The sequence below is a fragment of the Neophocaena asiaeorientalis genome, unplaced genomic scaffold (assembly GCF_003031525.2).
Source record: "Neophocaena asiaeorientalis asiaeorientalis breed wild unplaced genomic scaffold, Neophocaena_asiaeorientalis_V1.1 scaffold26, whole genome shotgun sequence".
Lineage (NCBI taxonomy): Eukaryota > Metazoa > Chordata > Mammalia > Artiodactyla > Phocoenidae > Neophocaena > Neophocaena asiaeorientalis.
Genome location: NW_020173108.1, coordinates 9,336,057 through 9,350,112, shown reverse-complemented (window position 1 = coordinate 9,350,112; position 14,056 = coordinate 9,336,057). Strand labels below are relative to the sequence as shown.

At 33.4% G+C, this 14,056-nt stretch overlaps 1 protein-coding gene across 2 annotated transcripts in view; it reads left to right on the top strand.

The window, feature by feature from the left end:
* The window catches only part of FER (FER tyrosine kinase), a 457,217-nt gene that overhangs the window by 119,127 nt on the left and 324,034 nt on the right, over window positions 1-14,056 (top strand). The window contains exons 6-8 of one of the 2 annotated variants that reach the window (XM_024743363.1): window positions 8,665-8,848; window positions 11,111-11,248; window positions 11,859-11,978. In XM_024743363.1, coding sequence (XP_024599131.1) covers window positions 8,665-8,848; window positions 11,111-11,248; window positions 11,859-11,978 — 442 coding nt within the window. The remainder of the gene's footprint in view (window positions 1-8,664; window positions 8,849-11,110; window positions 11,249-11,858; window positions 11,979-14,056) is intronic. The other variant, XM_024743364.1, reaches the window with a different exon arrangement.

Below are 14,056 nucleotides of genomic sequence, written 5' to 3'. Positions count from 1 at the left end.
CCCAGTTTTTTTTTTCCACAAGGAAACCAATATGAAGTTTCTTCTAGATATATTCTACTCATAACCTGTGGCTTTTAAACCATTTCATTAAGAATATTCATCAACTTATTAGATAACCTTGTATATTATAGCACATTATTAGGAGTTTTAGATCGTGACTAGTTGGTTATCCATACTAAATTTATGGTGATCTCTACACTCCCTCTTCTACAATTATATCCTAACATTATGATGACTGTTTTGTGAACCTCCATCTTAATTTTCTTGTCAAGCATTTTTAAGGAAGAGACTATGAATATGTGTCTCTCACAGAACTTAGGACGTCATGGAATCTGGATAAAGATTTAAAGGATGAATTCCCTTAATTTGCTGTAAATGTTGTTCTCCCACACACTTGACTAGTCTTATAAAGCAGAATGATAGTTTTTTTTTTTTTAATTCTGGCTGTTTTTATCTATTAATATTACCTATAGTGTAAGCATACCTGCTTTGAAACATACATATTAAAACTAAATTTTTTTCTATCACTGAGACTTTTAATCTCTAGGCTAAATAACTGAATTTTTTAATTTAGTGAATATTCAGGTACTTCTGAGCTTTAGTCAATTTTTACAACTTTCCATTTTTAACTTTTTATTTTGACATTATTTCAGACCAACGGAAATTTTGAAAGAATAATGCAAAGAATTCCCATATATATTTCACCCATATTCTCTAAATATTAATATTTTAGCACATTTACTTTATCCTTTTCTTTGTCTGTACATGAGAGAGAAACAAAAACTGGTTCTTCTGTCCTTTTGTCATGTTCCCGTTATTTATTGAGCACTTATTTTCTGGCTCATCTTATACTCTTTCTGCTCTAGGTCTTGCTTCATTTCCCTAGGGAGCTATTGTTCCATTTAGTAGAAAACAGTATTTAGAAACCAATATTTGGGCACTGGGTGTGCTCATTGCTACTGGGATGTCTTTGTTTTAGGTCCTTTCAATGGATATAGATAAGAAATAAACAAATGTACGCACACACACACACACACACACACAAATACATCTGTGCCTATTTCTATACCTATTGCTCTATCTATAGTAAAACTGAAGTATTCATATTGATATTTCCAATTCCAGTTGAACACCAAATAGTTCATTCTGTCTTTTCCTATTTATGTGTTTGTAATTTCCTTCTCTGACGGTGAGACACCTGGCTACTATTATTCACAATCTACTTACTTGTTCAATCCTAAAATAACAGAAGATAATTTCAGAATTGCTAATTTATGCCTCTGAAAAAAGAAACCTACTGACTACAGTTCAGTATTTGTTTACACCTCTTTTTGTCTTTAGTCTTCCTCTGTAGTCAAATACTGTTTCCAAAGTTACTTGGATTAATGCTTTCCTTCCCCACTCCTTTCAGTGTGGTTACATTACTCACTGGGAAATACAGTTTGGTTCATTTGTTTCTATTGTGTCCCATTTTAGGTTGTTTTTCTGCTCTTACCCTTGTTGATTTTGTTAATGTTTATTTTGTTAATGGTTAGACATTAATGGTTTCAAAAGTCAGAACTGTACAAAAGTAGATATTTAGAGAACTATATCTTCTTTAACTATATCTCTTTATTTCTTATACAAAAACGACAACATTATGATATGTTTTTTATTTTGATTTTCTACCTGACATTGTATCCTGAAAGATCTCAGTATGTAGATTTCTTTGTTGTTCTTTTTAATTGCTGCATAGCACTTCATTATAAGTTATTCAAGCACTTTCCTATGTATGAACATATAGTTTATTTGTAGTTTTTTCAGTTATTTACACTACTACCATGAATAAGCTTGTGTGTAAGGTTTTTTTTAATTGTTGAAAGAATATCTTAAGCATAAATTTCTAGAAGTGTGAATGCAGAGTCAAAATATAAATGTGTGTGTAGTTTTGTTAGATATTGCCAAATTTCCTTCTATAAAAATTATACCGATTTACATTCCCACTAGATATGTATGAGTATCAGTTTCCCCACATCCTTGCCAAAACAGTGTTTGCCAATTTGGTACATAATTTTGATTTGCATTTCTTTTATTATGAGTGAGGGATTGAGGTTGACCACCTCTTTATATGTTTAAAGTATTTATTTTCTAGCGAGTTCTTTTGCCCATTTAAAAAAATTGAAGTTTGGTCTTTTTTTTCCTTAAAATTTCCTTAAAATTCCTTAAAATTTTAAGGATTTAAAAGGTATATTACAGTGAATAGCCCTTTACCTGTTATACATGGTACATACATTTTCTGTGAATTTGTTGGTCGTTGTTTGACTTTATGGTCTTTTGTCCACAAATGACGATACTTTAGCTACTCATACTGCTGTGAGAAATAAACGTCCTTTGTCTCTGTCCCAAGAGTCTTGTCTCTTTTGGCCACATCCATGAAATTGAGGCAGCCTAACTTTTTAACTTGCCAAGTAGGGTAGAATCTCATTCTTTTCATGTTCTTGACAAAGATTTGTGTCCTTTTATTTTTCTTTATTTTCTTTTTCTGCAGGATTTTTTCTTTTTCCCTTTACCAAAGTCCCTTCATTTTAACCATTTCTGCCTGAAGTATTACCTTTCTAAGACTGCCTCCTTTATCTTCCATATGCACTTTTAAGTCCCTTCCTTGTAGTCAGTTCGGTGACCTACCATTACATGTTTTCAGTACTTTCACATGTAGGGTGGATCTTCTTATGGTGGTTTTAGATGAGTCTTAGGCATACTGCTATCTCTTCTCTTCTCTCTTTAGTGCATTTTTCTTCTCTTTTTTTTTTTTCAGAACAGTCTTTGGTGTCCATGAATGCTTGCAGTGGGAGGGTGAGAGATCATTTGCAAAGATTTGATGTTTATTTTTCTACTCATTGAAAATTTTAGATTTGGACATTCTCTGCCTATTATACTGAGGGTGCAGGTTTTGTTTTTCTTTTTGTTCTTTATTATATTTTTAGGTGATATGTGGGAGATTCAGAATTATGCTGCTGCCCAGCTACTCAGAATCCCCCCATGCACAGCTTTGCAGTTAGGGAATATAGCTTTGGGACTTCCCTGGCGGTCTAGTGGTTAAGACTCCCGGCTTCCACTGCAAGGGGCATGGGTTTGATCCCTGGTCGGGGAACTAAGATCCCTCAAGCCGTTTGGCCAAATAAATAAATAAATAATTAAGGGAACAAAAGAGAGAGAATATAGCTTTGACCATGGTATATCATTCAATTTATAGACTATTAAAAAGACTGTGGGTCAATTGAATCTAGCAGTCACTATATGCAAGGAAATGATATTTCCTTGCTTGTTATTTCCAAACTAGAGAGCTTGCTTTTTAAAGGTATTTTATATTGAATTTAAAAATATCACTGTTTTAGTTCCTTGAACAGTTTAAAACTCATAATGCATTTCAATAAATATTTCTTGATTGATACATCAAATTTTTTTATACTAGGAAATTTATTAAAGCTAGCACACTATGGATGCACATCTTGTATTTTTTTAATGCTTCATAGGAGCGTATAATCAAAAAGGTTTTTTCAGCTCTCCAAATTCTGTGTCTTCTTTAGCCTTTGTTGTTAACTGTGCATTGTGACAATTTTCTGCCATTTGATTTCCATCACAATCCAGTGGATGGAGAAGGGCACACGATTTAACTCCCAGGATTAAAAATTAGAAGCTAAAATTTAGATTAAATGATCTGCTTGGGTTGCACAGCTAAACAAAGGAGGAGCTGAGATGAAAATTGACTCAGAACATCACTGAGTAAAATAGGTAGCTCATTCATTGTTCCCACATATCATACTTGAACTTTAGCTTCCAAGTGAAAAAACATATGCGGACATTTAGGCCAAATAACTTGTAAGTTAAGATGAATTCTCATTCATTTTCTTTTTACTCAGAGTAATAAGTAAACGTTATATACTTGAGGAGGAACGTTTTGAAAGAAAGGAAAAATGTTAAGGTGGGAGAATATTTATCCAAATCAAAGCAGAGACTACTTGCAGTTTACTTTTGGAAAATAATCACTTCTCATTTATTATCCAGAGACTTTTCACCATAATATTTAACAAATGGTAAATGCTTCAGAAGTTTATAATAACAAATACTTGACTTTCTAGACTAGCTTAATGGCTAGTCTAGCCTGTCTCTTATAAATGTCAAACATACATAATTGAGTTTTGCTGGCTTCATAATATTGTTTGTGGCATGACGCTGTATACACACTCTTGTTACTACAAACATTAAACGAGTTTGTCAACAAGTGGTGGAAAAGAATTGTAATTCAGTCTCTTTGTGAATTTCATTATGTGGAGGAGGAAAAATTGAATGTTTTTCTCCCTGTTAATTGACACATAGAATAACTCCATTTCCTGCTTCAGTGCTTCTCATCATTTGGAAAAAAAAAAAAAAGCATACAGCAACAGAGGTATGATTCTGTGTCTGTCATTAGAATTTATTCACTCTGTGTACTTCACATTAATTTTAAGCTCAAGTGTAGTTATTTAAAAGTTAAGAAAGTATAATATTGATCTGAGATATATTCTGAACCAAAAAGCTGTGTGGCAGGAATGGTGGTGGGTAGTATTTTGCAATATATTTTATGTGAATGGAATTTAAAAAAATTTAGGGCTTCCCTGGTGGCACAGTGGTTGAGAGTCCACCTGCCGATGCAGGGGACGCGGGTTCGTGCCCCGGTCCAGGAGGATCCCACATGCCGCGGAGCGGCTGGGCCCGTGAGCCATGGCCGCTGGGCCTGTGCGTCCAGAGCCTGTGCTCCGCAATGGGAGAGGCCACGGCAGTGAGAGGCCCGCGTACCGCAAAAAAAAAAATTTTAGTTGTAACTTTGGTTTTCACACAATATTACTATTTCTTGAATTTACTTACATAGTCTCTTTGGAACCCTAAATGTTTATTTTAAAACAAATCAAGAAAAAGTACAATAGAATCCCGTTTCAAATCATGGCAAATGAGCATGTTTTTGAAACTTTTTGTTCATGTCTACAAGGGAGGAAGTATGGGGTGCATGCCCAAGTACATCTTACAACCAAGTGCACGAGTGTCTATGAGCGTAGAGGACAACAAACCAACCAACAAAATAGCCCTACTACGACATACCCCATTTTCAGTTTTAGACCCAAAGCTGTTTTTAAAGAATCTTTTAGCATTATGTATTATTATTTTAATGTAATGGATTCTGCCTCAGATGTTTTCAAAAGCATTTGTTTTCTAAATTTGCTAATGACCACTGGTAAGCTATTGATAATTAGATTTTGGCTATGATAGCCTTCTTCAGATTGTTGGTCATACACTGTATCTGATAAAGAGAAAAAAATTATTTGAGAAGTTCTTAACTTTTCTAATATAATTTTGGATTATAAAATCTTAGTGAGCTGAGTGTTGTATATTTCATGCATCATTTCTACACCAGCTAGAAAGACAGATGGGTAGTGTGCAGCTTAAAAATCTGTGCAAATAGGAGGACAGATGGGTGGTTTAAATGGTTTAAATGTCTCCATGAAATGTTTGTGTGGAGAGCTTGACTCTTGAAGTTACACTAAAAAATCTAAGTAATTAATTGGGAATAATAGAGTTCATATAAAAAGCAATATTTTTAAAGAAGTGACATAAAATATGGACTTCATTGAATTTACTAGTTATAATTTTTTAACTTATAATAAAAATCAACAAATTAGAATACAGTACTCAAATATTGTTGCCTTATTTTCTTATTATGAACACGTGGACCCCAGAAGACTTCTTTATTACTTAGATTTATCTGCATAATTGTACATGAACTTTTGAAATGTCTGTTGTCAGAATTTGTTGAATTCCAAGCAACAGCAACTTAAACTAGTTTAAAAATGATGAATCAAAAACAAAACAAAGCAAAACAAAACCAACTCAAGGAAAAAGGCCTTAGAAAGGGCTGTTCTGGCAACTTCTGCAGCAAATGTTCATGGACTTTCACTCCAGCAGCTGTTCAGGCATTAATGTGACATAGCTCCCAGCCGAAAGATTGGTACCTATTTCGTTGGGAATACAATTTGGATCTTGGGTGGTATCTTCACATGGGAGTCTCCCCCTGACTCATGTGGGTAAGCAGAAAAGGGGGTTGTCATTTTAGAGGAAGGCTGCAAGGCTGGCCGTAGATGTATCAATTGTACTGGCTCTTTTAGAAATGTGTTTCTGCAAGAAGGATACTTAAGTAGCAATGTTTATGGGTAAATAAATATAGTATTCTATGAAAAAATTATTAAAGTAACTGTGAACATGTAGGCAGATGTGTTCCTGAGAATGTTAAAAAATCATTTGTGATTAGCATTATTGAAGTGGTTTATTAATTCCTAAGTTAATGCCATACAGAGTAAGTTACAACTACTCTAGGGATTTATATTAGATGAGGCAAAAAATTTATTGGTATCTGAATGAACATTTTTAAAAATTCATAATTCAAATCATATAATTTTTAAAAAATCACAGAGCATCCTTCATAATAAGGGGAAGAATTTTTTAATGAATTTCTTATTTCAGTTATGTATTTAAAAATTTATATGATTATTTACTAGTTCATGGTGTAAAATATATTATCCTGTGGGTTGCAGTCAAAAAGTGAGAAAACCCACTTGTTTGATGGCTAATGTTATCTTTTTCTGACCGCTTCATATCAGAACTGAATTAATATGTTTGCTCCCATCCTCCCACTGTAGTGAATCTCTTTCACTCTGTATTAGAATCTCTTTCCAGTCAGCTGTGAAAGGGTTAGGAAATATACTCTAGTGATTAAGTATTTTCTCATCAACAGGTTCTTTATGTTATAAAGTGAAATAGGTTATCCAGGGCAACATTTTGTGAATAACTTGGACAATTATGAATATCCATCTGAATAGGAACCAGCTAATGGTCTTTGGCTAGAGAATTATGCTCTGTAAAATATTATATGCAGCTCCCCGGAAGAAGTCAGTGGTGGTTCTAATATCCAGAAACACTAGAATTTGTTAGTAATAGAGACATACCAGTCTGCTGGAAAGTTCTGTTTCCTTTTTCACCAGCTGGATGTAGTTCCTTGCCTCAGAATTAGAAAAGTGATGAGAAAGGCAAGAAAATTGTTCTAATTCTATTGCTATACCTGAGCATGTTCTGAGGTTTCCTCAGTCTGCAAAATCCCTGGCCTTTTCTCTGCTTTTGGCCCTCGGCTGAGGACATTCTCCAATAGGGAGTACTTTTCTGACTCCTGTCTATAGGGAATACCCAGATGGATGCTGAGCCTGAACAGAGTGGAAGCAGAGGAGAGCCTCTGGTGTCTAAAATTCTCAACATAAGATCTATTTTGGGGGAAGATTCATTTGGAGGAGTCTCTTTGGATAGAGGGCAAAAATTAATATATACTTTGAAAAGTTTATTCACTAAATCTAAATAATTGACAAGAAATATTTGTTCAGTTTGCATCAAACATTGAAGATCTGCTTAAAAATTTCATTTATTTGTATAGTCATTCATTTATATTGCCAGTCTGTAAATATTTTCTGAATGATTTTAGTAAAGGAACCACAAAAAGTTTTTTTTTTTAATTAATTTATTTTAGCTGGGTTGGGTCTTCGTTGCTGCGCGTGGGCTTTGTTGCAGCGAGTGGGGGCTACTCTTTGTTGCGGTGCATGGGCTTCTCATTGCGGTGGCTTCTCTGTTGCGGCAAGCGGGGGCTTCAGGAGTTGCTGTGCGCGGGCTTAGTTGCTCTGCGGCATGTGGGATCTTCCAGGACCAGGGCTCGAACCCGTGTCCCCTGCATTGGCAGGCGGATTCTTAACCACTGCACCACCAGGGAAGTCCACAAAAAGTTTTAGTTCATAAAATTATCATCTCCTAGACTTCTGTATCAAGTTTAAATTTCTCTGCTTGATTTCTAAGTCATTCACAACCTAAAACTGTCCTACCTGTACAGACATATTTCCTTCATTTCCTCAAAACTTGCTGTCTTTGAGCTTACTGCTTTGCTTGCCTATGGAACATTGCTTATTCTCTTCATGTTTTCACTCAGTATTCCAAATCACTAGACCATGGGTTGTATGTCAAAGACTCTGTTTTGCCAAATACTCAATTCTCAATGTCTAGCACAGTCCCTGGGGGTGAACAGTTAATAACATTTACTGAATGAAAGGAAGGAAGAAATGGAGAAAGAGAGGGTGAGAGGGAGGAACTGTTGTCTATCCTGTCTTTCTTATACCTTTCCAGACTTGCCTCATCTTTTAAGGTCTGTTTTCTCCACAGTCTCCTCTGACTTCCCTGGTCTTTATTCATATCTCAAACCTAGACCTCAGAATTTAACATTATTTACAAACTTTCTTGTTTTCTTGGTTATACAATTTCATGTGCACTGTTGTTCCAGTTTGGTGTGAGCTCCTTGAAGATGAGAAGGATCATATATCTGTACAGTTTTTCAAAAAATTGTACATTAACCTTTATTCACCAAACATTTACTGCAGTGCATGCTTCCTTCAGAGCATCCTTTGTACAAAGTACTGGCAAATAAACACAGTATGTGTTCAGTAACCTTTTGATTATTCATAAAATATATGAGATAACATGAAATAGTGGTAACTCAGTTTGCACATAGTGAAGATAGAACTTTTAAAATTATCTCTATGCTAACTTTATTGAATTTTTTTTCAGGGAAAGAAACTGAAAAGGCTAAGGAACGTTACGACAAAGCCACAATGAAACTTCATATGTTGCATAATCAGTATGTATTGGCATTGAAAGGGGCACAGCTTCATCAGAATCAGTATTATGACACTACACTTCCTCTGCTTCTGGATTCCTTACAAAAGATGCAAGAAGAAATGATAAAAGCACTGTAAGATACATTTCCTATTTGATATAAAATCCCTTCATAAAATGATTTTAACATTTTTTTTTCTGCTAGTTCACCTTTCGTATAAAAATTAACTTTGTTTTGTAAGCTGCATCATTGAACTAGCTCAATGGGTATTTCACACCTCTTCTACCTTGGTTTTCACTTCTGTTATCCTTTCAGTTTACACTCACTCAACTCTGCAACCTTCTAGCTAGCCCCAAGAATGTCTCTTATTTTTGTATGTTTTTGTTTTGCTCCAGTTAGCTAGAAATTTAGCTGAAAAAAAAATCTTTAGTTTGACAAGTGTTAGTTTTTGTTTGTTTGTTTGTTTTTGGCCGTGCCACACAGCTTGTGGGATCTTAGTTACCCAACCAGGGATTGAAACTGGGCCCTCGGCAGTGAAAGCACAGATTCCTAACTACTGGACTGCCAGGGAATTCCCTTGACAAGTGTTAAGAAGCGGATATCTACCTCCAGAGGATTGGGTTTAAAATCTTGAGCAACTGATAAGCCCAAAGGAAATAACTTTTTGGTTTATTTGCCAGCTTTTTGTTGTATGAGATTAAAATGAACAAATGTTTATTGAAGTTCTGCTGTATACAAAGCACCCTGGTGCTTGCAGATGTAGAGATGAGTAGGTCACAATTTTTGCCTTCAAAGAGCAAACAATGTTGGTCAGTAATTCAAATGCATACATGTTTACCATACAGATCAATTCAATATGCCACCCTATGGTAGACTTCATCTCCTTTATATGCTGGTTTAGGTGATCCCCCATTTCCCAAAAAAAGATAAAGTGTTTTTAGTCAACTTGAATATGTCAACTTTTAAGGGTATTGATGAAATAGTGAAATATCTACTTAAAATATTTAATTCATAAATTTAGTAATGTCTACTTTAAATTACATATTGTTGATCTATAAACATTGCCTTTCCTACTTTCATTTTATGAATCAATATTTTCTCAAACTCTCCATATGAATCTTCAATAATAGTGTCTTCATCATCACAAGAACATCCTTTTTTGAGACATATAATAGTTTTACACAGTGTATTATCTTTACTTTGTAATAAATTTTTTTAGATCTAGCATTTAAAAAAATCCAAGCATGATAATATCACTGAAATTGAATCCTATGTCACAAGTACTCATTCATATAACATTAGGAGACTTCTTCCTTTTTTTCCCCATTTGTCTTAAAGATGTGTTAATGATCTCCACATCATAACCACTTAACTGTTTTGCTTTTTAAGAATTATCTAGATAGTCTTATTTATATTAATATCATTCAGTACTTTCAATTGTGAGATCATAACCCCAGGGATATTTACTAAATCTGTATTAAATTTCTCTGCCTCCCTCTTTTCTTTAAACTGTGTCTATCAGGTCATTTCTGTAATCATTCCAAGCTAGCATTGCCTGAAGCAGTTTGAATTTAATTTTTTTTTTAACCCAAACAGTATTTTGCTGTTCAGAATGAAGTAATTGAGAGAATGCTTCATAATAAGAGAAATTTTGTAGGATTACTTTTTATGAGTGATGATTTTGGAAAAGAAAAACAAACAAGGCCTTATATTTATTTGGGTATATGCAGGATAAGCTTGTTTGTCCACACTTTTTAAGGCTACTAATGAGCAATGGTATATTTTTACAGCATAGCATTCTTAAGTTGGAGATTGGGTCTTTGTAACAGAATAGTTTTTCCTTTTGCATTTATTAGATAAGCCTAATAACTTTTATGATTATTTTTGCTACTAGCTGGAGGTCAGGAGAAGATTGAGATGTCATTGAAGGTATAAACCAATTAAACTCTGTAAATATAATATGAAAAAGAGCAGAGGCCCAGGAGCAAGAGAAGAACCAGGAGCTAGGGCATGTGAGGAAGTGGCAGGCACTGAATGAAACATTAAATAGACAGGAGTTCATCCACAGTTCCATGTTATGGAATCAGCATTTCAGTGGTGATGTTTAGAAACGGAAAGTGGTTAGCACTGGCTTACACTTTGGATATGTTAGATAGATATTGGAAGATGTAATGCCTTACTCTAGATCATTTACAATTATTATATTATATCAAATGTAAGTTGTTAATCTGTACACGTGTATAATCCCTTCACTTCACTATCCAGGTATATGAAATAAGGTGGTATGTTAAATCACCATCTGTAAAAATTGGCATTATATTTCATATTGTTTTAAATCCTTTTTGGGCCTATGTTTCCCTGATAAAAGTTTAAAATGTTGTTAAATTTTCTTTTCAGGAAAGGTATATTTGATGAATACAGCCAGATAACCAGTCTTGTTACAGAGGAAATAGTGAATGTCCATAAAGAGATTCAAATGTCAGTTGAACAGATAGACCCTGGCACAGAATACAATAATTTCATAGATGTTCACAGGTATGTATGATATTTTCATTCTTCTTTCAGTATTTATGACAGTATTACTTTTTTTTAACCATATAATATTTAACTGAATTAAAATAAGAAATATTGAAGAGCTTATTAGGAAATAGTCTATTTCATATTAATTTGTTTTTAATTATTTTCAAAATCCTTTCTCGATGATAACTAATTTATATAATGATCTTGAGAAGTTTTTCAGTTGTTACTACATCACTGCTTAAACCCATATTTAATCCATGAAATTGTATTTTCTTTTTAACAATTATATAATAATAATAAACATGGTTTTCTGTTTGTGTTAAACTTTATAGTAATAATACACCAATTATTTTTTCATGCATGCATCATCTTATTTTGTACTCATTATCATTGAGGAAGGAATAAAGCAGGTTAATATCTGTATTCTACAAATGAGGAAGCTAAGCTGAAATTACTTGACTAGATCTTTGAGGCCTAAGGTTTAGTTTGATTTATTCTATTTGTTTTTACTCTACTTTGTTAACATAATTTTAAATAAGAACAAATATTCTGCCTTTGGTATGTACTAAGACATATTATGATAGTACATTCATATTGATAAAAATTATTTGGCATACTTTACTAGAACGACGGCTGCTAAGGAGCAAGAAATTGAGTTTGATACTTCCTTACTAGAAGACAATGAAAATCTACAGGCAAATGAGATTATGTGGAATAATTTAACAGCAGAAAGTTTGCAAGTAATGTAAGTATTTAGAAAATCTGAAGCTTAAATATTAGTGTTACTACTTATAGTTAAACTTTATCAGATTTAAAATTCTAATTTTTATTTTCTTGGAAGTAATGAAAAGTAAATTAAACATGAACTGATCTTTGGTCAGAGTGAAATGTTTTGAGAAATATGTTAACTTTACCCATTATCATCACTAATTTCAGTAATTCTGAAAATCAAAATTCTGTGTGATGTTATATTCATTTGCCCAGTTATTGCTGATATCTTACATTGGAATAATACTTTATTGTTTCCAAAATTTATAGAAATTTTTTTTATCCCATTTCATTCTCTAAATAGCAGAACCATTTTGGAAATGAGGACGAGTGTTAGAGATAAGAAGAGACTTACAGATGTCAGAAGCATTTAGTATAAAAATTTGACTTTTGAGTTCTTTTCTCTTTATAAGCAGAAGTATCTTCTGTTATAGGCTATTATATCAATTCCTTTTTCACTTTTTGATATTATTGCATAAAATTTTAAAACTTTTAAGAAATCTTAATGTGTTTTTTGTCCTTTTCAAACATTTAAGGCTATTAACAGTACATTTTAAAATTTAGGAAGCATAATTAAGGCATTCTACTTTTAAAGTATATTAAAAGATATTTAACCTCTCTGCTGATTTTGTTCAGGAGCAACACAAAGAAACTTATATTTATTAATAAGTGTTGTATGTACCTATACCTGTGTGAGAACTACAGCCAGAAATGATTACATACTTATTTTCTTTTCAGTATTGGATCTGTTATATCATCTGACTTATTGAAATTTTACCTCAAAAGACACAGCCGAAAGTTCCTATCTATGTAATTAAGCAATCTCCCTTCTGTTGTTCAGTGACGTTGTAGTGTTACAGATAATTAAGTGGTAGGATCCTGGGACTAGCTCTTGGTAAGGGGTTTAATGTATTTAAAGTCGGCCAGATGGAATGAAGAATCTAACAAATGCTTGTTGAATTACCTTGTCCAAGATGAAGGCTTAATAGTTACCGGGGAGTGACCGTTGATGAGAGGAATGGAGGCATGGGAGTACCCTGCATTAGAAGGTCTTTTTGAGCAGCCATAATGTGATTCTTGAAGCTATTTCTCAAGTTTTAAGACCCTTCTCAGGAATCTCTCTTTGACTTTAGGTATACTCTTACAATGTCAGCTATCTCTAAACCAGTGGTTTTCACCCTGGGCAATTTTTGTTCCCAGGGGACATTTGACAATGTCTGAGACATTTTTATTTACCAGTTGGGAAGGTAGAGGCCATGGATGCTGCTAAGCAGCCTACAGTTCACAGGACAGCCTCCAACAACAAAGAATTATCTGCCAAAAATGTCAGTAGGGCCAAGGTTGAGAAACTCTGCTCTTAACAATAGAGTTGAATGCATGTCATAAAATAGATGGTAGAGTTTCTCAATTCTTGGGTAGTGAAATATTCCATTCCTTAATTCCTGTGCTGCTTGGTGAAGGAACATGACATAAATTACTCTTGTTTTTTTAAGTCATCATATTGACCCCAAGTAATTCATACATTTATTCATCAAAATATATTTACTGTGTGTTTAAGTTTGTAAAGTTTAATACATTCAAGGAGTTTATGCTACAATTGATCAATTTAATTTAATACACCAAGAAGGAATGAGCATATAGATATTGGAGTGTTATGAGGTAAAATTAAAAATAGCTACCTGTTATAAGCTTATGTAAAATAAGAGATTTTGTGACCAAAGAAGAATTTGTTTTATTGCTTTTTAGGGTATAATTAGAGCAAAACTAGTTATATTCATAAATCATTATTTCTTAATTGTGGTGATGAAGCAATGAACAAAAATACAATAAATTAAAGGTAATAAATCTTTGATAATGTGATAGATTTAATTGCTTACCTCTTACTGAGGCAAAACTTTAGCTATATTTTGTGGAACAGTGTCTAAATTCAGGATATGAGTTTAAGATTAGACTTTCCTCAAGAATTTTATTCCAAGAATGAGTTATTCAGTGTGTCTGTTGGCACTGCTAAAATATTCTAAATTAATTCCATTAAAACATATATGTATGTATATG